The sequence below is a fragment of the Pinus tabuliformis genome, chromosome 6 (genome assembly GCF_031772625.1).
Source record: "Pinus tabuliformis cultivar Carrire ecotype Pingquan chromosome 6, CPIR1, whole genome shotgun sequence".
In the NCBI taxonomy this organism is placed as follows: domain Eukaryota; kingdom Viridiplantae; phylum Streptophyta; class Pinopsida; order Pinales; family Pinaceae; genus Pinus; species Pinus tabuliformis.
Window position 1 is genome coordinate 2,070,539,417 of NC_142292.1, and position 24,339 is coordinate 2,070,563,755.

The 24,339-nt window shown below is 39.4% G+C and overlaps 1 protein-coding gene across 2 annotated transcripts in view; it reads right to left on the bottom strand.

The window, feature by feature from the left end:
* Positions 1 to 7,341: 7,341 nt before the first annotated feature.
* The window catches only part of LOC149267530 (O-fucosyltransferase 7-like), a 53,316-nt gene continuing 36,318 nt past the window's right edge, over positions 7,342 to 24,339 (bottom strand). For both annotated transcript variants that reach the window (XM_089433329.1, XM_089433330.1), the window contains exons 10-12: positions 8,311 to 8,492; positions 8,105 to 8,200; positions 7,342 to 7,983 (exon numbers count right to left, since the gene is read on the bottom strand). In XM_089433329.1, coding sequence (XP_089289455.1) covers positions 7,773 to 7,983; positions 8,105 to 8,200; positions 8,311 to 8,492 — 489 coding nt within the window. In that variant the 3' untranslated portion in view covers positions 7,342 to 7,772. The remainder of the gene's footprint in view (positions 7,984 to 8,104; positions 8,201 to 8,310; positions 8,493 to 24,339) is intronic.

The window sequence follows — 24,339 nt, forward strand, 5'->3', positions numbered from 1 at the left end:
GACTTATTTATTTTTTTGAAATTTGGATTTTTCCATAAGAATTCAATTCTTATGGTTTTAGAATCAACCTAAATATTGCCATCCTCTATTTTCTGATTAAAAAAAAATCTCCAATTTGTTCATAAAAATTTTCCCACTACAAGTCTAAAATAGATATATGATATGTAGTGTAATTCACATAAAATATGGTGCAAAATTCAAGAAAACGACAAAAAAAACAAAAAAAACCTAGGAAATATCTCTTTGATAATAAACCACCTCAGAGCTATCTTAACTTCAGATCTACCAAATGTCGAGAGGGATCAAATCCCGTTTTCACTCTAAAATAGGTTTGCACTTCAAGAGATTTGTTCCCTTTCAACACTTGGTAGATCCAGGATTAAAATGGATCGAGGTTGGTAGAATATATATATATATATATATATATATATATATATATAGATATTTCTTCTTACATAACAATACCATTCACAGAACCAAGGGTTGTCAAAACTTGGAGCCCAAAAACCACTAACGGTAAATTGACTATTTTTATCTCAAATTTATTTTAATTATTATTTTTATTTTATTTTATTCTTTTAATTTAATTTCTATGTAATTTGAAGACAAGATATTACAATATCTCATCCATATTCAACTTGCACACACCTCTCGACACAAAAATAAAGTACTATGTTCAATTTGTCTCTTTGAAAGGGTAACCTCTAAGTGTGATGCTCTAAAAACAATAACAATCAATGAAAAACATTACAATCATATATTATATATATGGCTATCCATCGAGAATCTACTTATAAGACCTCTTATAATGTGAGTTGACCAATTAATTTGGGTCTTATCAATAAAAAGGACATTTTTGCAATGAATAATTGACTACTTAATAGGTTTTATTCAAGAAACATGGCCTCACACATTGATAAAGTATGTAATGAGGCCAAAGTAAGACCCTAACAAAATCTTTCATTTTCTTCTATTATACACCCTTGATTACCCAACCCAAGGTATCATAAAAATCCTAGGCTTCCAAAAAGGAGCTGAGGTTCTCTCCCTTCAAAATACTTGGGAGTTTAACATCTCCTAGGAAAGCCTTCTATCTATGCTAGAGAAAAAATTCAACTCTTTTACCTTCAAAGCCATCAACCTCCTAGACAAATTATCCCTACATTTATTTTGCAATCTATCCCATTATATATGTTTTCATTGTTTGCAATGTGAACCAAGATCCTCAAAGCCATAAAGAGCCTTCAAAGATCTTTCTACGTGGAGCATAGTATTCAAAACTGGCTAGGTCGAACCAGTAACTTGTCAAATCCACTAGTTCATCAGCGTTCGTGACCAAATTGGCCAATAAACGTGCTTCGTCCCCTTGTAGGCTTACAGTTTGCATCAAACCGGTCATAAACCGGCCAATAAACTTGGTTCATCTCCTTGTAGGCCTATGGTTTAATGCAAACTGGTCATAAACCAGTGGGTTTATGACGGAACTAGCCAGTTTTTCTATAAATTGGTTGGTTCCGTCATAAACCGTTCATTTCATTACATGCAGTGGTTTTGGACATGCATGAGTGGTTTTGTTTGGTCATAGTACAGGTTTCCAAGTAACTTGATTTGCCAAGTTGGTCATGGAAAAAATATGAAATGTTGAATATCAAAGCATTTATTTTTTATGTACTACATGCGGTCAAGTACTGTATGTTCAAAAGTTGCACGGGCAGCAATCTTACAGGTGCCATTGAGTTCAATTTCATTGTGCAACTTGTGGCTTCTTTCCATGGAAATGATCAAGTATGGTAGCACGCAGTATTATTGTAGTTTGTGTTACGGTTGTCAATAGCATGGACATAAAAGTGAAAAAGCCCCTCTACGTGTCGTATTATCCTACTTTGGAAAATTAATCCTAACTCCTATTTTTTTTTTCAAATAAAGATAATGGTAGTAATTATTTTGTAAATTAATTTTGTTCATTCTTTAATTATTACATTGCATACTCCACATACCAAGTTTGGCAAGACGACCAAACAAGTTTATATGCTTGATGGTAGCAAGTTATTATTTAGTACATTTTAATATAGAGAACAAAATAGATAGTTGTGATCCAACATTCCAAAAAGATGAATTTCTAGGTAGGATTGATGTAATCTTGAGATTTAGCTTGATTGAGGATTTTTATTACAACATTGGAAAGCTAGTGAATGGGTTTGTTACTTTTATGGTCATTAGTTTGGAATTAATATAATTGTGTAAAAAAAAACTACTACCAACTAAGAGATCCCTTGTGCCAGGATTCCTTTTGTTATGGGAGCTCCTCTGTGCCAGGATTCCTTTTGTTATGCCAGCTCCCCAGGAATGTTGAACTAGAAAATAAAACATTGTGTTACATATAGCTTTTTTTTCCAAGAAAAAAAATTGATTACTTGGATGTGGAGATACGAGAGGTTGATGCTCTCTCAACCAAAAGTGTGCACACTATACATATTAAGTGCAAATATGTTGTGAATAGTGAAAATGCATCAAAGATGGGTAGTCATAATTATGTTGTAAAAAAACTTTTAGTCTTTTTCATTTTTTCCCTTTTAGTGTTTATTTTTCAGTGTGTCTATTTGTATAGACATTCAAACAACAAAACATACATTTGAAATTATAAATTTGATGGGGTTATAAATTTATGTTAGAAAGTCATGATTAGATTATAATCATAAAGTTCTAATATGGTGGTCTTGAATAGGGTCTTAATAAGAAGTCATGATTAATTTAAAGTTCATTCCTAATATGGAAGTCATGAATAGGATCTCAAGGAGGAGTCATGATTAATTTAGAGTTCATGCATTTGTCTCCAACTAATGTGTATGTACATTCCTTTGAGTATTGAGTCTTTCCTTTTTCAATTTCTATTATCATCACAATTTAGAGCAACATTACTAGCATTGTCCTTCCAGAGGAGCATTATGATATCAAACATGTGTACAAAAAGTTATAACAAAAGCACATGAACCAGAAATTATTAGTTGTATGGGGTGATCATAGAGTTACTTAGTGTCGTTTTGATATATTCACTTTTACATGGTATATAGATGAGCAAACTTTTCATATTTAGTCTTTATCAATTTGGAATCATGTTTTTAAATCTTAAAAATAGTTTTTTTTCACTTAAAATTATTATTTCATGTCTTTTTTTAAAGACTAGTTCATCAAAATCTGACAAGTCTGGTTTTCCCAGTGCCAATTTAAACATTGGTTTCATAGGTGGACCAATCCAGTCACTGGTTCCGATTTTGAATACTATGATGTGGGGGCCCTCAAGAGGGGAAAAAAATGAACTATTGTTGCCTAGGATAAACTCTTACCTACCAAAAGAGAATGGTGGCCTCTGAGTGAGAGACCTTCGGATCATCAAGAAGATTTTCACAAACAAAATATAGTGGAGATGGCTAAACATCTTTAAAATGTGCAAGATATGTTGAAGATCAAGATTTCATATGAATGGAGCAGCAGAACACTAATTCATTGATATGGAATAACACTTGGAAGAGAAAAGCTCTAATACAAATTCACTATTTCATGGAAAGAAAATAGAGGAATTCCACCATTTTTTGGGATGATTGTTTATAGCAAAAAGTATAATTAAATAGGCAAGCAATCTTTATTGAAAGCTACAAACCACTTCCACTCCCAAAACAAGTATCATGTCAATTAGCATTGAGAGAAGAGACTAGGCATAACCCATAATGGATGGATAACCTGGAAATCAAGAAAAAGCTTGCCTCCACTGTTTCACAAGAGGGTATAGACCTCTTAGAAGAATCTGAGTTAACGAGAATCAAGACTCTTTGTTAGGTCAAAACCTATTACAGGAGTGTATAATTTGGAGGTAGGGCACAAATCACTTGAAAGAGAAAATATCTCATAGACAGTCTAGACCTTCAAGACATGGCCAAAAGTCCTAAAGTTCATCTGGTTACTGGGCAAAAAGAAAGTTTACTTGGGATAAGCTTGAAAGGAAAGATTCAAAGGACCATTGATCCAGGGGGGATATTGGTGGCCACCCGCCTATTCCACCTAGACCCCTAATCAATTTTATCAGTTTCTTTGATTATAGCAACATTTAATATTTTTAGCAGTGTTTCGAGTCCTAAACTTTTGGAGTTGGTTTGACCCCCTAAACGGCGTTTTCTTTTAGGTTTGTCGTAAGCCCATAGTCGTAGGCCCATGTTACCGCAAATCTTGTGGTACTCAGAGAGTTCTTTCTAACAAGATATCGTACACGCCAAACATAAATCATATGGCCAAGTTACGATCCCAAGAAGTTAGCTATCCAACTAACCACAACAAAGCCCACAAACTCTTGGTGTTCCATCTCCTAATATTAGGTTTTGGTTGTTAAAAATTCCATTTTGATATTCAATAATAAAAAGGCCCTTAACCCTCATTGAAACACAGTTTAGAAGCATGTAGCTGCCACATCTCTTCTCAAAGATGAGCTACCATCACCCGAGCTAGTTTATTTCCATTTTGTATGTAAGCATATTTCAATACTATGATTTTAATGAAATGAAGTTTTATTTCTGCTGCATCTCTATGTTTATGTTTATGTTAGTATTTTGTTGCATTCTTGCATAAATCTGGATCAACCATCCATCTACTTCGTGTGCAATTAAGATACCATGTCAATGGAGCATGTATTTAACCAATGCACACAAGCAAAAAAAACGTGTGATCGTGGTCCTACTACCTTCAGGGACAGAGGGGAAAGAATGGCATACAAGAAACCATAGAAAGTAGCAAACCATCACTTTTGAAAACTATATCTTAAAACCCAATTTGATAGTATCTTTTGGGATATCTTCTAGGGGGTATTTGGAAAAAATGTAACCTACATGTATTTTCAAAACCAAGAAAAGGGGAGTAAAGATATTGTGGATAAAAATTTCTCAAAAAACTATTCATTTTTCTTCGTTCTAAGAGGTAACAAAGAACTATTTATCTTTAAGGCAGTGACCCTACAAAAAATTGGAAGAAGGCACGTCCTCTGCACCTCAAGTGAAAGCCCCAAGAGGGGTGGCCTCTCCCACCCTTAGACTTTCTAAAAGCCAAATTTAATGGTACCTCAAAAAGCAATCCAAAACCATCAAAATTAAGACTTTCTAAAATTCAAATTTAATGGTACCTCAAAAAGCAATCCAAAACCATCAAAATTAAGGACTCCTCCATTGATACCCTTAAGGTGCCTCTAGGGTTCCTACCGATAGAAATCATTAATGCAACCACCCAGACTTTCTAAAAAAAACGTGGGATCGTGGTCCTACTACCTTCAGGGACAGAAGGGAAAGAATGGCATACAAGAAACCATAGAAAGTAGCAAACCATCACTTTTGAAAACTACATCTTAAAACCCAATTTGATAGTGTATTTTAGGATATCTTCTAGGGGGGATTTGGAAAAAATGTAACCTACGTGTATTTTCAAAACCAAGAAAAGGGGAGTAAAGATATTGTGGATAAAAATTTCTCAAAAAACTATTCATTTTTCTTCGTTGTAAGAGGGAACAAAGAACTATTTATCTTTAAGGCAGTGACCCTACAAAAAATTGGAAGAAGGCACGTCCTCTGCACCTCAAGTGAAAGCCCCAAGAGGGGTGGCCTCTCCCACCCTTAGACTTTCTAAAAGCCAAATTTAATGGTACCTCAAAAAGCAATCCAAAACCATCAAAATTAAGACTTCCTAAAATTCAAATTTAATGGTACCTCAAAAAGCAATCCAAAACCATCAAAATTAAGGACTCCTCCATTGATACCCTTAAGGTGCCTCTAGGGTTCCTACCAATAGAAATCATTAATGCAACCACCCAGACTTTCTAAAAGTCAAATTTAATGGTACCTCAAAAAGCAATCCAAAACCATTAAAATTAAGGACTCCTCCATTGATACCCTTAGGGTGCCTCTAGGGTTCCGAGAGAGCAATCATTAATGCAAGAGAGCAGCTATAAAAGATGACTTCCTCATTGCATCAATTCATGTGTGACAAGTTGAATCAATCATATTGGTAAATGCACTCAAACAAATGTTGAATGGCACCCTGGTGAACAAACACACAACTAGAGTCTCAAGCCTGGAAGGAATAGCTACAAGCATCACAAAGCAAATTGTCTGATGGAGAAACTAGCAAGTGAGAGAATGTTGCTAGCCAGACAGGAGTTGGATGTAAGTTAATATAACATGGAAGCAACCACCTAAAGGATGATCGACTCTGCATCCACAGATCAAATATGGAAACCTCAGACCTGTACGTTCAAGGAATAATTGGCAATGATAACCTCCCAGCCACCATTCAAGCAGAATTCATGATGCAGGGGTGCAGAATGCGAGGTGAAAGCGGAAGTGGAGGAAGTGAGTGGAGGGATGAAGAGCAGGAAACCGGAGTGCCGAATGCAAAATAGGTGAAAAATGCAGAGGAAAGGAAGTGGTACAAGACCCTCTGCATTTCACATAGAACTTTCCGGAATGCAGGTTGTAAAGCGTAACAATGCGGAAAGGTGGGGTAAATGCAGGTAACATGAGATCATTGTTATATCCAGAACCTATAGATTAAATAGCTTACTGCAATTATGAACAAATCTGCTAGTAGTGAAGGTCAACATAGGCAAAATCATCATAGATACCCTGCTGAATTTAACCCAGAAAGAAAAAAATACACCATGATAAAGGTTATTTGAAATATGAACACGCAATAACCATAATATAAACACGATTTATACAAGTAAACTTTACAAATAAATAAATAAGAACCCATAGAATGGTTATAATCACTTTTTGCTTCAATATTGTTGTATATCTGATAACAGTCATGTTAGAAAGCACATTGGGTTACATACACTAAATCTATACCAATGAATTTACTAAGAATGGCATACACCAATGGGTAAACATATCATAAAGATATCATTTGAATTCCCCTCCAAAGAAAAATAATAACAATAAACTTAACAGAAATGCAATACACCCACATCAACAGTAAAAGTGCAACTATGGAATATTGCTAATGGAATAGGAATAGAATATATTATAATAAAACATATTATCATATTCCACTAACAATATAATTATTTTAGTTTTTTTAATACCAATTTGTTTGCATAAGCCACAATTGTTTAACGGCTCAGTTAATTATTTTTGACAAGGTGAAATTTATTAATGCAGTACCTGTTTTATGCTAACAAAAATAGGCTAAACATCTTACGACTGGCCACACTTTTAGTGTGACACCGTTTCTGTGCCCAATATGTACGAAATCACGCTTTACATTTGCAACTGATATCAGCGTTCCATTGTTTCTGTACCCGATATGTAAGAAACCATGTTTAACCTCTCCTTTATTCGGTATTAACAATAGAACTATAACTCTTAAAATAGATATACAAGAGTTGGGCAGAAAAGCCTCGTACTGTACACAAAAAAAGGCCACATAATTCCACCCTGTTCACTTGATTTGTTCATCCGGCTAACCAGGCGTAACATAAATCACTCGATCCCATTCTTAATGATTAATTTATTTGCACCGAAGAAATATAACATAATTATACACTTTTCTTCCAACATCTTCCTTTTTGCAAAAGGATGTGGATGACAGGAAAAATTAATAAATAAAATAATAGAATTTACAAGACTTCCCCAGTGGGCATGGGCCTGCCCCCTTAAGGCAGGACAATGGCAGAATTGAGGAATCTCTTCTCAAATTTTCTGCGTCTTGAAACTCCAGTTGAATTTAAATAAGTTTCATTAGATGCTTTTTTCCATATTTCGATCAAGCAGTATTTGAGCAGTAGTTGTATTCAAGCCTGTAGATCGATGCTCCACAGGATTGTAAGAAGATTCATTCTGACACAGACAATCTGGCAAAGGGTTTGTATAGAATGCCTCTTCCGTACGGAACCTCTCCCTTCCTCTTGTTCCAGAAATAGGGCCTTTTCGTTTTCTAGGTGCCCCTTGTCTGTCAATTATCAATGAAAATGTACTAAGTATTTTTTGCCTCCTCCCTGTAATGATTTATAAAAAGAGGCTGCTATTTTACCATCAAAGCAGAATAAAGGCAATAGGTTGGATCCACTTACCGTTTCTTGTGGATTTCAGTAATAATTGCAGAAAGACGCTTGCTGTCTCTGAGTTGTCCACGGTCTATCTTGTTGAACAGTGAGACAAGAGCTTTCCTAACAAATAAAATTAAAGATGGATAAGGGCACTTGTTAACAGATATGAACTGCTCAACCATCCAATACACAAGTTTTAAACTCTCCCTTATAAAGTTTCCAAGATTCACCTGTCAGGAATAATTGTTTTGCTATGCCCCAGATAACGACGGTGACCTTCGACAGCTCGTGCCATGTTGCCAGAGTATGAAGGAACAAATACATTACTCTCTACTGAGACAATATAATCTAAAGCAGCCATTTGGGTTGCATGCGACATGAAAGGAGTCAGCTCTGCAGGAGCTAATTTTTCCTGTGAAAAAAACAAGATATAGCACACAAATATCATTATATTCCACATAGCTCCATTTCCAATGCTGGGATCATCAAAATACTAGCCAATAAATAATCGATACGCTTTGAGAAGAAGAAATCTCGAGAATAGGCACAGTTGGACAATTATTTGCATTGAACAAAAAATATGTTTAACAACTAACGGCTTGCAAACGCTACAAAACACACCCGGAATATCCTATCCCCCTTAACATTCCACTCCAAAAAAACAAGATGGAAAAAATAAAAACACGACTCCTCCATTTTTGCTACTCATTTCACAGATCACATGTAATCTGAACACCAACTGTGCAAAATTTACAAACTAAGAACTGTACCGAGTATTTCAGTGAAGAGCACAACTAGCAGTATTTATCATATAATATTAAGCTGCTGGTTTTCATTCCACTTCTCAAACATAGATCGGAGCACTGACAAGGAAATACTGCACTGAGGTACAGTGAGGTTTGCAATTCCCAACCCCACAAGGCATATTTGTGCATCAGGTATAGGCTATTTGCAAACAATCCAAAAAAGTAAGTTCTCAATGCTCATAGGAGTACCAGAGTGAAACCAAAACTGTAGTCACCTAGACGAAAAGATCTAAAAATGGTGAACGTGTAATGGAAGTTATCAGCATGCTGAAAGGAACAGCCAATGTCGTATGTGGGCCACAGATCTTCAGTGGGTCACAATAGCAATCTCTAGGTTTCAGACAATGGTGGCATCCCAACAAAAGGAATCACATCTGACTGTGGTGGTCGGGGTAACTATGCAACATAGTGATCTGTTTAAAATCTGTGAAAGATTTGAAGCTTTGAACTAATACAAGTTTCAAAAGCAATAGCTGTGAGTATTAGCTTTAAAAGTTCAGATTAAATGCTACACACATTAATTTGGGCACATTACCATGAAGTTGAAGTTTACGCATTGCAAATTGGGGCACATTTAGCTTACTTCACAACGGATATAATAAAACCAGTATTGTATCAGGTTGGGTCAATTAGTTCAAAATTTGGAAAATCACCATGGGAAGTAAGGATTGGGGCTGCTTTGACACGATAAAATTGGTTCAATAGGTATCAGCAGCCCTACTCAATGCAAATGCTCATTATGCACTCTCAAACAAGTAAGACGGATCATATTAACACTGCATACCTGTATTCCTTCATTTTGTATGAGGATTGTACAGGTGCTTTCAACACATGACTCAAAGATTTGCAAGGTGGCATGGTGGTTCTAACCTACCAACGGTTTGAATTTTGGTTGATGTTGCTTCTATTAGATGTTGTCTTGGTAGAAGAGATTAATTTTCTCCTCGATTTGATGGTCATGGCTTGGTTCTCTCTTAATGGACAGTGGGACACCTATGTTTTGGTTGATGATTATGAGATTATATTTGATGCTATTATTTTACTACATGATGGTCACCCTTCGCACAGTAGATGTACCTCAGAATTATTTATCAGTGGTTATTTTGCACGTCTCAGGTCGTTTGGACTCATGGATGGCTGGATTGGGGGAAAAATCCCTAGGAGCTTAGTCGAATAGCTACTGGATGAGTTTGCAGGATGAACTCAACTTCTTGTGAGGTAATCTTTAAGATCTTTATTACTACTTCTCTTCTTGTTAAAGTATTATCTTGACATATGTATATGGAGTGACAATTTGATAGGCTCTCATCTTCCATTATGCAATCTTTGAATGTTGTTCATGGATGCATTATTCTCAGTACTTGATTAAATGCACATATATTTCATTTTGCAAGATCATAATGTTCCCAAGTGTTGGGCATTATTTGCTCTACTAATGTTTTAGCTATATTTCGGAGTGACAATTTGATAGGCTCTCATCTTCCATTATGCTATCTTTGAATGTTTTGAATGTTGTTCGTGGATGCATTTTTCTCAGTACTTGATTAAATGCACATATATTTCATTTTGCAAGATCATAATGTTCCCCAAGCGTTGGGCAGTATTTGCTCTACTAATGTTTTTAGCTATATTTCCGCAATTTGGGAAAACAAGAAAAGAGTTAATGTTGATTGAGTGTTTCAAACTTTCAGCCTTATCATTTTTTTTTCTTCATTAGAATTCACTCCCATTTGACCTTGATTTGACTCCATTTCCCAATGGAAAGACATTAATCTCTGGTCCTTCCAACCACTTTATCTGTTCAACCCATAAAAAAATATTTTGCTAGAATTTTTCTCTTCACTTCACCTTGGACCTTATTGCACAAGTTCTAGTAATCCTATTGTAAGGAAGCCCCCTTTGTGCCAAAGAAGAGCTCGCTTAAAGTGCAGAATAGGATTGGTGAGATGACAGTGGACCCCTCTTAGTTACACCAAAGTCTTGCTTCAGCCTTAGGACTTTATTTCAAAAAGTGACGGTTTCTATGATAAAAAAATTGTGTTGTTGCTAAGGATAAAATCCACTTCCCCAAGACATTTGTAGATCAACTACATTCTTTGATGAGGGTATCTATTTGAAAATCATATTCTCATCTTGCCAAAACTCCACTGAAAAGAAGTCCTTGTTCTTTGCAAATTTTTGAAGATCTTATGCTTGTAATAAGAAGCAAACAACATTGTGAAGGCATTGAAGATTCACCTTGGACACTCCACATGCTTGGTATGAGATATTATTTTGTATTTTCAGATTTATATCAAGTTGTATATGCAAATGAAAATTTATGGCACCATGGTAATTTCATGAATTTGATCATCCTATTTACCAAAATGTACCCACATGTTTATTCTCCAAAATGGTTGAAGCATCTTCCAAAGTTTGATGGGGATGCTCCTTTTGCAACTCAACAAATCACATCATTCATGAAATTTGTTTCAAAGCTCAACATAACAGATGAAGATGTCTTGACTCTTGACAGGACTATTTGTGTAATCAATCCAAAGACTTGGATCAAGTATTGTTGTAGGCCAAGGACACAGATTTGATCCAAGTCTTCCTCAAATGTTAGGATCCTTGCTATGAAGAAGAGAAGTATTAAGAGATTCTTGAAGACTTTGGGGCAGCCTTACATGAAAATGAAGAAGCACCTCATCATCCTATGCAGGATCAAGCACATGAAAAATATATGGATGAACATTCTCGTGTTTCCATGGTAGAACAAGAGCCATATCTTAATTACAATGAAGATCAAATGTGTGAATAAAATTTTGACGAATCATTTGAAGATAAAGCACTCTCAAGGTGTCTATTGAAGACAAAGACCAAGAGCATTGCGAAGAAAGCAATCAAGTCTAAATGCCATCAATTCATGAAGACAAGGGTTTGGTAAGCCATGATCCTCCACAAATTTCTTAACTTAACAATGCATTGGAGATAGATATGTTTGACAATGAAGCCTTAAAGAATGAAGATGTTCAGATTTATATATTTCTTCATATATTGAAGAAAAGGGCAGCCAAAGGGATGAAGATACAGATGTTAATTTTCATATTGGTAATCAGAGTTTGGGTATTGATTTTTGGGAGCTTCGTGGAAACCTCATTTATGACAATGATTTGGATGAATCTAGTAAATAAATTCCAGAATTTTTGCCTTTGGAGCAGAGCTTCATGGAAACCTCATTTACGGCATTGATTTGGATGAATCTAGTATAGATATTGCAGAATTTTTTCCTTTGTAGCAGAGCTTCATGGAAACCTCATTTATGCACTGACTTGGATGAATCTAGTAAAGAAATTGCAGAACTTCTGCCTTTGGAGCAGCCATCTATAGTTCGTGAATTTTCAGAAAATTACAATATTAATTTTCAGCGATGTCCTCTTATGAATAATTCAAAAAACTTCCAGACTAGAGAGGATACCATTGATCATGAAAACGCAGAAATTTATTTGGGTAATTTACAGCTATGATGATGCAGGATGACGGTGTTTTGCTCCATTTTATGGGGCATGTGTATGACAATCACTATTTAGAAATTTTCCAACCACATTGTCTGATACACAGGTTAGAATTTTTGCAGTCAAGAGGATGTGATTTCAGTGGTGAAAATGTACAAATTTCTAGCCATCATCCCCTCTAAATTTTGTAAAATGTGTATGAAAAGTCAGCATTAGAGGACCCCTTTTATGGCTGTAAATCGCAGGTGTTTGAAGATTTTCATAGCAGAAATTTCCAGCCACCTCTCTTCATTTTTTCCTCAATATGTCATTAAAAATCCAGCTGAGAAATTTTATGGCTGTAAATCGCAGATGTTTGAAGATTTTCATAGCAGAAATTTCCAGCCACCTCTCTTCATTTTTTCCTCAATATGTCATTAAAAATCCAGCTGAGAAATATGTTTTTGTTGTTGAAATATGTGTGTAAAAGAATTTCAATTTATGGCTTATTGTAAAAGTTTCCTAAATTTGGGGCAAAATATTTTCTTAAAATCTGAACTTTCATATCATATCTCACCTTCCTATTTGTTGGAAGGCATCAAAGATGTATTTTGCAGATTACTTGTGAAGTCTGTTGTCACCTAAGATGTGCACCTAAATTAGCGTGGGAAGAGTCCTCAATCCCACCAGGTGTGGCCTTATAAGCGAAATGTTCTGAGAAGGGGCTGTCACCTATTCCAAACTCTCTCCGTTTTAGCTCTCTCCTCACTACACTAAATGGGATAGTCCCTAAAAGAAAGATATCTAAAGGAAAATTCGTTAATGATAACAAGACCTAGGAGATAATAGGCAAGGCAATCACCATTCAATATAGCTTGAATTTAGAGATTAATTAACAACTATGAATGTTTTTGAGAATGTAAACATTGACTTAGTAGAATTTGCAGGATAAAAACACTTCAGGAGAACGGAGGGAAGGATACAAATAATCGTAGGAGCTAGGGTTTAGAGCTTCTGAACCACTGTCACAAACTCTGGCAGAGGGCAGAGCCCTGTTAGTAGAGCTCTGTAGGCGCAGGCAGGCCTTGGCCCAACAAATGAGGAGAGCGGGGTCCAATGGGGCCCCATCATACAAGCAAGCAACGATGGCTAAAGGAAAGGCCCCACTGGAAGGGGTGCAGATATCAGGATCTGAGAATTCAGGGAAGGATGGGCTAAGCAAGAAGGGAAAAATTGGTGGGCAAACCATGGAAACCCAAAACCAAAAACGAACTGATGAAATCAGGATTTCAGAAGGAAGAGACAAAGAGAACCCCAATCCTGCGTTGGTTCAACAAGAAGTAGGAGGAAGAAATAAAAAATCTGTGGACACAGAAGCTCCGCCCCAGTACGAAACTACGAAACAGATCAGGAAGGATAGGCCGCAAGAACCAGAAAACAGGAGGTCCCGGGCCACTGCAAGCCCAAAACTATGGAAAGCCTGCAAGTGATTATTACCAACCCTGAGATGCAAGTGATTTACAGAGACCATATGTCATTACATGCGGTGATCTGTAAGTTCATGGGCTTCTGGCCTACAGAAAGAGCCCTCTGCTTGTGGATCAAACAACAGTGGAAGCCAAAAGGGGATGTCAGGCTACACCTGGGAGCCAAAGGTTTCTTTACTGTAGTCTTCGTGAACCTGGACGACAGGGATCGAATCTTCGATGGAGGACCATACTTTTATGCCTCAGCAGGCCTATATATGAGACCATGGAAACCCAACTTTGCTCCAGAACGGGAGACTTTCAAGCATGTACTTGTTTGGATTCGCCTATTTTCCCTCCCCATTGATTACTGGAGACCTGCAGCGCTGGAGCAAATAGGCAACAAGCTGGGAACCTTCATCAAAGCCTCGGAGGCAACCCTGCAAAAAAGGTACACTTCTTGTGCAAGAATTTGTGTTGAGATGGATGTCTCAGGTGCCCTTCATGAAGGTCTTTGGTTAGAATTCAGAGATAAATTTTTCTTTCAAGCCATCGATTATGAACAAATCCCATTTCGGTGCCGGAAATGCCACGAACATGGACACTTGTTTAGGGAATGCCCAATGAACAAGCCTATCAAGAAATCCAAAGAAAACTCAGGCAAGTTTCAGGAAGGTTTCACCCGTCCCATGTGTAGGCATAGAGCCAATAGGAAATATCAACCCAAAACTAGCACCTCCATCAAAAGCACAGTCAATGCCTTTGAAGTTCTTGGATCCAACTCGGAGGCAGCTGAAGCCCCCCAGGCAACAAACCTATCGCAGGATATCAAGGATGATCCAGCACAGAAAACCCTAGATCCCAATCCAAATCCGACAAGCGACACCCTACTATTTCAGGCACCCACAGAAGAATTAGAGGAAGATGCGGAAATGATAGTCAGTGAAACAGGGACAGAGGATATGGATCTAAGTGACATTCTAGAAAGAGAAGGCATGGACCTCCTAACCATGGTAGAGCAATGGAAGAAAAAAGGAATGGAACATATCCCAGAGGAGGAAGTAGACAGAGTGAACTCTCTATTCATAGCAAGGCAAGATGTAGAGTTGAACATGCAGAAAAGAGGTTGTCGCACAACTAAGGGTCTGGAAGTTAAAACCCTAGGATTGCATCAAAATAATATCAATCCTAAACATAGGAAAAAGAGAGGTCGACGCACGAACAATAAGGCACTTCAAGAGCTAGTTCAGATGCTCCTAAACTCAGGTAAGATGAAAGCCATTAAGGCTTTCACGCTTCTCTCTTAACCAAACTCTGTTAATTATGAAGATACTTTCTTGGAATGCTAGAGGGCTGAATAGCCAAAGGAAACAAAGACTTCTAAGAAAGAAAGTCACAAATGAAAAGCCTGACATGATTTTTTTGCAAGAAACTAAATGCTCTAGCCAGAAAATGAAAGGGATAAGCAGAAATTTGGGCAAAAGAATGGAATACATAGATGTGGAAGGGAATGGAATGGAGGGAGGCCTGGTGACTCTCTGGAATCCTCACACCCTCCATCTCATCACTGCAAAGGCCTCTAGATCGTTCATTTCCCTGGAAATGCAAATCATAGGGGATTCCGACACCTACTTGTGCACTATAATATTTATAGTCACCAGAGACTAGAGGACAAACTGGTGATGCTAGACCGACTCTCCAAAATGCAGCACAGATACCCCATAGCTAAAGCGATCTATGGAGGAGATTTTAACATGATAACCTCGCTAACAGAAAAGAAAGGAGGGGTAAGAATGCTAAATCGAGATGCAAAGGCATTCAACAGCTTCATCAGAACAGCAAATCTTGTGGATATCTTCCCCAAAAACGGTTTATACACCTGGAATAACAAAAGAGGAGGAGACAAGCAGATTGCCTCCAGACTTGACCACTTTCTTATAACATAAGCCATCCTCTTGGAAGGGGTAAAAGTAGAATCGAACATTATACCTTGTGGAGGCTCTAATCATTGGCCCATCACCATGGACACAGCCATCCTCGACACCCTGAACAACAGACCCTTCAGATTTGAGAAATTCTGGTTAAGTCATCCGGAATTCAAATCTAAAATTAAACACTGGTGGCACGAGACGCTGGATACCAGAAGCACCAAAATGTACCGGTTCCAAGCAAAACTAAAGCACCTCAAAGCTCAGCTAAGATCCTGGAACCAAGAGGTCTTTGGTGACATCTTCAAAGACAAGCAGGCCCTGGAGGAACAGTTGGCTCAAATCCACACAAACTGGCTCCAAGGGGACATTACCCAGGAGGCCATTCACACAGAGCAAACACTCATGCAGAAGTGGAATGATAGATGCCAGTAGGAAGAGATTCTCTGGAGACAAAAATCTCGCATACAATGGCTCAAAGAAGGGGAAAAAATACCAAGTTCTTCCATCGCTCGGCTATAGATTACAGGTGCGCCAACAAAATCACCCGACTGAAGGATGAACAAGGCACTCCCCTCCAAACTCATCAGGAAATCTCCTCCCTCCTCACTGATCACTTCAGCCAGATAGCAACGAAACTAGATACCAACAGGGAAGAAGCTATAAGGGAGGTCATGACCTCCATTCCGAGGTTAATAACCGAAGATCAAAATAAATCTTTAGACTGCCCTGTAACCATGGAGGAGGTGGAAGAAGCAGTGAAAGAAATGCCCAATGGAAAGGCACCAGGGCCGGATGGTTTTACCATTGATTTTTACAAAGCTTGTTGGGATATTGTGAGTGTGGAAGTGTGGGAGGTGGTGGAAGATTCCCGGAAATCTTCTTCCATACTCAAATCCCTCAATTCTACCTTCATAGCCCTTATTCCCAAAGAGGAGGCAGCAAGTACCCCTTCAAAGTTTTGACCAATCGCTTTGTGCAACGTTCTCTATAAGATTATCTCCAAAGTAATGGCCAATAGACTGAAGCCAATTCTTCCTTGGATAATCTCAGAGGAGCAATCTGGCTATGTGGAGGGAAGACAAATCATGGACAATGTCCTGCTAGCTCAGGAAATGGTTCACACTCTTCAATCCCGGAAAAAAGCAGGTATGATCATACAGCTGGACCTCTCAAAAGCCTATGATAAAGTCAGTTGGAGGTATCTGGAAGCCTTCAGATTTGCTCAACGCTGGATCAACTAGATTCTAGCCCTAATCAAATCCCCAAGATTTTCTATCCTAGTCAATGGAGCTCCCACCTTCCCCTTTGCTCCCTCCAGAGGCATTCGTCAAGGGGATCCCATTTCCCCTTTCCTTTTTGTCATCTTAATGGAAGGCCTGAGTCGCATCATCAAAAGAGCGAAGGAGGAGAACATAATAGAAGGCCTCCAACCCGAGCCATCTTGCCCAGCCACTACTCACCAACAGTTTGTGGATGATACCATGCTCCATGGATCCCCCCAATCGGAGCCATCTTGCCCAGCCACTACTCACCAACAGTTTGTGGACAATACCATGCTCCATGGATCCCCAATGATTCAGAAAGCTCAAGAAACAAAACCATTCTCAATCTCTTCAGTAAAGCTACAGGTATGGACCTTAATCTGGACAAATCCTCCATTTTCTTTTTCAATACTCACTTAGCGATCCAGAAAAATCTCACCACCATCCTCGGATTCAAAAGGCAAAACCTACCTTCTAAGTATCTAGGAATCCCTCTAACCGATAAACCTTGGCAAAAGATCCACTGGGAGAAACTGCTTTCTAACCTTGAAAATCGAAGCAAACACTGGACTAATAGAGTCCTTAACTTCGCTGGCCGGCTTGTCCTAACTAAAGTTGTCCTACAAGCCATCCCTCAGTATATGCTCTCCATTCTTCTGGCCCCCAAAGGAGTTCTCCAGAAGATCAGAAACATTCAAAGAACCTTCCTATGGTCGGGAAATTCTAATAAACAGAAATGGACCCTAGTAGCTTGGGAGAAACTCTGTAAACCCAGGATCCTGGGTGGTTTGGGACTTCTAGACCCAGACACTGTTAACAGAGCCTATGGCGCCAAACTCTAGTGGAGGTGGGTTAAAGAACCACAGACACCCTGGGCCAGGCTGTGGAAAGCCAAGTATGCTGAAAACTGGAGCCCTCAGGATCTAATTCGATTGACCAACCCTCCAGCAGGCTCCCCCATTTGGAACCTAGCTAAGGCTAATCGAAACATTATACAGCAACACTACTTCTGGGAAATACGTAATGGCACCACAGCTCTCTTTTGGGAGGATGCTTGGCAGCAACTTCCCAAGCTTGAAAGTCCTAACTATCTGCCCCTACAGCAAAGGTACCAGGAACAAGGAAAATTCACGGTGAACCAGTACTGGAAAGACAATAATGCGGACCAGCATTGGAGACATTGGGACTCAAACAACACCTCACAGGAAGATGGAATGGATAACCTTCTCTTATCCTTGCATTCTTGTCTGGATAAAAGGAAAATCTGTTACTCTCAGGATGAAGATCAACTGAGATGGGGCAAACTTGAGGGGGGTACCTTCACCCTGAAGGAAGCCAGACTTTATTTAGAAGACAGGAATTAGGAAAGGAAAGTGAATTGGCACAACAATGTATGGGACACAACCATCTGGCCGAAGATAAAAACCTTCTTATGGCTCTTAATGCATTGTAAGATCCTAACTTGGGAGAACCAGAACAAAAAAGGATTCAAAGGTCCATCCCAATGTCCCCTTTGTGAGAGAGAAGAGGAAACGATGAATCATCTCCTCAACAACTGTGAATGGACCAATAAACTCTGGATTTGGATGGAGGAAATCTTTAAACAAACAGACAGAATCAGAGAATCTATACAGGATAGCATAGCAAATTGGAGAACCAATTATTCCAGTTGTGACACAGTAAACATCCTATGGAAGCTAAGCCCTGGTTTCATAGTCTGGTCTACTTGGAAAGAAAGAAACAGAAGAATTTTTCAAAAATTCTCCAGACCGCTAGAAACCATTAAAACGAATATCATGCAAAACATGCGTGAAACAACCCTCACCAGGTGTAAAGTTGAATAGGAGATCGGGTCATCAACAAATGATAGGCAAATTCTGCAGTTTTTTGGGATAATAACTGCTACTGATCCCATCTCTCTGGTGCAAAGACATCTTCCCCTTTCTTCTCAAATATCCTAGCAACCTCCTCAACCGAGATTTCACAAGTTAAATTTTGATGGTGCCTCTCAGGGCAACCCTAGACTTGCAGGCCTAGGAGGTGTAATTCGCAACAGGCGAAATTCTTCACATCTTCAGTCAATCTATGGGGGAAGCCACCAACAATGAGGCCGAATTCACGACATTAGAGCAAGGATTACAAATCCTAATTCGTTTGGGGAAAGGGGCTACAGTGGTGGAAGGAGATTCGCTCCTAGCTATCAATGCAGCGAGAAAATTACAAACTGGTACACGGCCTGAAAAGGTTACGAAGCACTGGAGACTAGCTAAAGTAACAGAGCTCATAGCCAAACATCTTTCAGTTCTCGATGGGGTGGTTCTGCAGGCCGTCAGGCGAAATGCAAATGCTATGGCGGATTGCCTTGCAAACCACGGGGTCGACCCTCGAAATGATAACTTGGACACCTGTTGGCAGGACGTCGCGTGTGAGGATCTTCGGGACAGATGTTTACAACTCTCCAGACAAGACCTTATTGGCATGACTAGAGAGCTGAACGGCATCCATGGGACCGCTCATCAATAATTCATGAAGCCAACCATAATTGACCACTCCCGAATTCATAATGCCCTGAAATGGCACCGCGAATGGAAGTCCTATGGTTCATATCGGGAGGGGGGGAAGATCCATCACAAGGATGTAGGTCAGATCACACATCACGTATCAGAGGACACGTGGTCTAGTTTCAATAGTAATAAGTGTGGTAATACAATTATAATCGACTGTGATCATGAAAAAGGCAGTGAGTAACCGGATGATGATTATAACTGTCAGGAATAAGGAGGCTTTGCTTGGGGTCAAGGACCCTCACATTGCACCTTCAATTATAAATACACAAACCTCTGGAATTATTTTTACCTACCCTAGATATCTCTTAGAGCTAAGCCTTGTGCGCACAGTGTGGTATATAGGAACCTGTTTATCAATAGCCGGCACCTGCAATAGCATTATGGCGAACAGAGTCAATCACAGTGCTAGAGCAACCACGGAGTTGAAAATAGCCCGGGAGATCTATGAGGCCTATGTCTCCAAAAAGGGCAAACAGCATATTGAAGAACTTCAAGTAAAGGTGAACGAAGCCCAAGAAGGGTTGGACATCAATACTATCGGTGAGGAGATTGATTGGCTCTCGGACCCGGGTACTCCTGCCACCAGGGCCACTCAATTCCTAAGAACTCAGAGTGAGGCCTGGCGAATGAAAACCATGCTCGCCAAAGCACTGAGCATGCAAGGAGCAGCCCTGAAAGATGCCTACCAAGCAAACTCTCTAGCCTCAGCCAAAAATTCTGCGAGGCTAGACAAGCTGGAAATCAACATGAAGGCCCTCACGGCGGAACTAAGAATGTTGTCTCAGAGCCTGGGAGCGTTCATTCGGCTCCTCAAGCTCTCTATCTGCCAGGGGATTAATGTAGCTATTGACATCCCGGAGGACGATTTCAAAACTACCACCGTCAAACGCCACAAGTCCCGAAATGCTCCCAAGGAAGGTGAGGAAGCTGGTCCAAGTGCTGCTGCTCCTCATGACTATGCAGAAATCGACCAGTGAGTACCAAGGAGGCGGTTATCTACAATGGGCTACAGTCTACCCTCTGTTGTTTAGTTTTCTTTCTAGTGTCTGTTGATCGTTTAATGAGACGGGCCATTTAGAAGACCCTATGTCAGTTTTGACTCTAGTTTTGTCTGGCAGCCCTGTGAGGTTGGCCATTATTTGTGTCGATCTTTGTTTGATCAAGGTTCTGTTCAGGCAAGCCTCGTGCTCCTTGAAGCCTTGTAGGTAGTTTTGTTCTGTCTGGCCTGCTTTTCTCTACTCTTTCTGGAAATGGCAGACCCATTTTGTAACTCTATGTAATTTTGTGATCTAATATATATCAACTGATTTACACAAAAAAGAGAATGTAAACATCAATAAAATAGATTCAATGAAATCAACAAGATATCCTGCAAGATAAGTATGAGAGACCAATGCCTTTAGAGATTACTTGCAAGAAACAATATGCTCAATAAGAAATAATGATAGTTGCAATTGAAAAATGATCTTTAAAGTTACAAGAATAGCAATGTTGCAAGACAAGCATTAGTGATCTAAAACCACAATTGATTATAACAATTTAGAGATATGAGCAACAAGATTTTAAAATAAAACTCGCAAGAGAAGAAAGCTTGTATGTAAAGCAAGATGCTCCAATATGATACAATCATCAAAATGTTAGTTTTTGTAGCATCAGATGTGTTCCAGCCATGAAATTTGGTGGAGAGTCCAGAATACAAGAGATCTCCAAAACCCAGAAATCGTTTCTGGAAATTCCGCCTAGAAATGACTTAATTAGATTATTAACCAGTTTTTAAATATTTCCTAGGCCTCAACTTAGGGAATATGGTTAATTAATCAATATTAATTAAGTCAAGGCGTGAATCATCTAGAAACTCACATAAATCGACTCCAAGATGATCCTAGCCATCAATTATGTTTTAATCTTGGTCGTTGGTACTCCAACAGGGGATTATACAAGGAGGTCAATGTGGTGATGGATAATACACTTGAGAGGTTCGATTTCATGAGCAGATCGATTTCCTGAGTAGCAGCAGTCAGTTGCCGAAGAGAGAGCCTGAGATCGAAGCAGTGAGAGAAGGGCAGAGACAGTGAAGCCAGAGGAAGATTTCCAAATTCGATGAATGCATTTGCAGAGAAGCAGAAGAGCCATAGAGAGGCTGACGTTGGGGCAGCGCAATAGCCTCTAGAGGCAGTTTCAATTCTACAGGGGAAAGACGAGTTTCAGTGCTAGAAGCTGGACAAAGGTTCCGAAGGCTAGGGGAGACATTTTCCGAGATGACTTGACGAGAGGTTGATTCAGATTGAGTGCATAAGGGACTACGCTAGGGTGACATAGTAGCTGCGCAGAGGCAGTTTGGATGGCTCGCTTAGAATTGTGATCAAAGCCCGAATTTGCCTGTGGGGTGAGGAAATTTTCTCACTAGATTTTTGCCAATAATATCCCTGCAGGATTGCCAGTATTCGACATTCAGATTGTACTCAGATTATTTCACTACTACTTAATGATAAAAACCCTCAGCTGCAGCACTAGTTTTCCCAAGTCGGGTTTTTCCGAGAATTTTTGTCCAAAAACAATTGTGTTTGAGCGTATTTCTTCCAGCATTTATTCTTCCGCAGTGTTATTTGTGTAGATTACAGTGTGATTTATTCAGTATTTGGTGTATGATGTTGTAGCACACAGTAAATAAATTGTTAAATTAAATTAACAATTAGGAGAATAATTTCTAGTTGCTGCAATAGGATTCTAGTTTTGGAATTTTCACATGGTATCAGAGTGCAGTTGATCAACCGGAAAGCTCAGATACGAAGAGAGAAGGAATTTCACTGCTCATTGTCGGCAACAGGCCGAAATTCCCAAGGGCATCATAGTCATTCTACCAAGAGGCCGACTTGAGGAGGTTCAAATTTTCTGAGTGGGGCAAAAAATTCAATCCCACCAAATCGAGTGATTCCAGAGGCAGAGGGAACAGCACATATTTTTTGTTGAGCAGATCTCTAGCTGGACGCAGTGGTTTTTGTAGCAGTTTGCTAGACCAGATCCAGCGTCAGGTGGAAGGAAGAAGAGCACACACACAGGGAAAAATTTCCTCAGGAAACTTCTAGTCTCGAGTTCTTTTTTTTCTCCTTGCAGATCAACAGTCGTTGTGAGCAGATCTTCTTACTCCAAAAGGGAGTGTGAATAGTAGAGTAGCAGCTAAGCAAACGGAAAGAGGAGATTTTCAACACTTTGTTGAGATGGCCATTGCTGGGCTTCGTGATCAGGATAGGTTGGATGGGGCTTCCAACTATGTCATCTGAACGGCAAGGATGTCCTTTCTTCTAAATGAGTTTGGCCTGAAAACATATATTGATGCACGTGCAAAACGTTTGTTCCTAGATGGTGTCCGGGATCATATTGTTTCACACATCACTGGAAAAGATACAGTCAAAGCGATGTCGGGATGCTCTCTCTACATTGTACCAGGGTACTTCCGACCAGCAGAAAATGTATTTAAAGGAGAAGTTGATGTGTATAAGGATGCAGAAGGGGGAAGGCATAAACCCCCTCCTCACCAAGATTTAGGAGATCTTGGACCAGCTTGTAGCTGTTGGGGCAGCACCTCAACCCACGGAGCTAGTGTGATTGGCACTCAACAGTGTCTCAAAGGAGTGGTAGGTATTCGTCCAAAGTATCTTGGGCAAAGACATCTTGCCAAGGTGGGATAGGATGTAGGCCGATTTGTAGCAGGAGTTGAGACGAGCTCTATTGAAGAGCTCCATGAATCGCAGCAACAGCGGATCGAAGCAGGTAAAGGAGGACAATGTGGCCCTTGCATCAAAGGGTCCCAATCAAGGACAAGGGGAGCAGAGAAAGAAGAAGGATTTGTTGAAGGTCAAGTGCTTCAAATGTGGTGAGCTCGGTTACTACAGTACCCAATGTCCTCTCAAGCAGAAGAACAAGGAGGAGAAGCAAGACAAGCAAGCAGCTTCAACAGAGATCAACAGACTTTCCTCCAGGCTGGAAGAAGACTTCACCGTTTTTGCTGATATACCTCAAGGAGTGAGGTGGGGTGACTTGGTGTTGTAGCCCCAGAGTGCTACAGATGGGCAAGATCTTTGAGGATTCCACCTCATGGATCAATACCTTGCTACGAGGGCCCTCAACATTCAATAGCAAGATGGATTAGTGACAGTTGATGCAGTCAAATGCCAAAGTGACAGTTGATGCAGTCAGATTCCAAAGTGACAGTTGCAGAGACTAGTAGCAGTCAGATTTTGGGGAGCATAGTGCAGAGTTGGCAGCAATGTATTTGGCACAGTGCAAAGTCAGCGGCAGCGCAGATTCTTCAGTGACAGTGCAAATACTAGCAACAACCAAAGACTTGAATGCCAAATGCATTATACTGATCATAGTTGATTCAGTATTTTGGATGATTTTCAATTGCAGCAGCAACAGATGAGAGGGAGTTGCAGTGCAGATGCAGTGTCGCAGTTCAGCAGGGTCATCAGCAACACAGAGGCAACGCATATCAGAGTTGCGCAGTGGTTGGTGGGCAATATGGCCAAACATCAGCAGCGTGACAGGAGATGATGCAAAAACAGGGGGTGCAGTGGCACTATAACAAATTCCTCGCTAAGAGGGAGGGTTAGTTTTTGTAGGCATCGGATGTGTTCTACACACAATTTGGTGGAGAGGCTAGAATACAGGAGATCTCCAAAACCCAAAAATCGTTTCTAAAAATTCTGCTTAGAAATGACTTAATTAAATTATTAACCAGTATTTAATCGTTT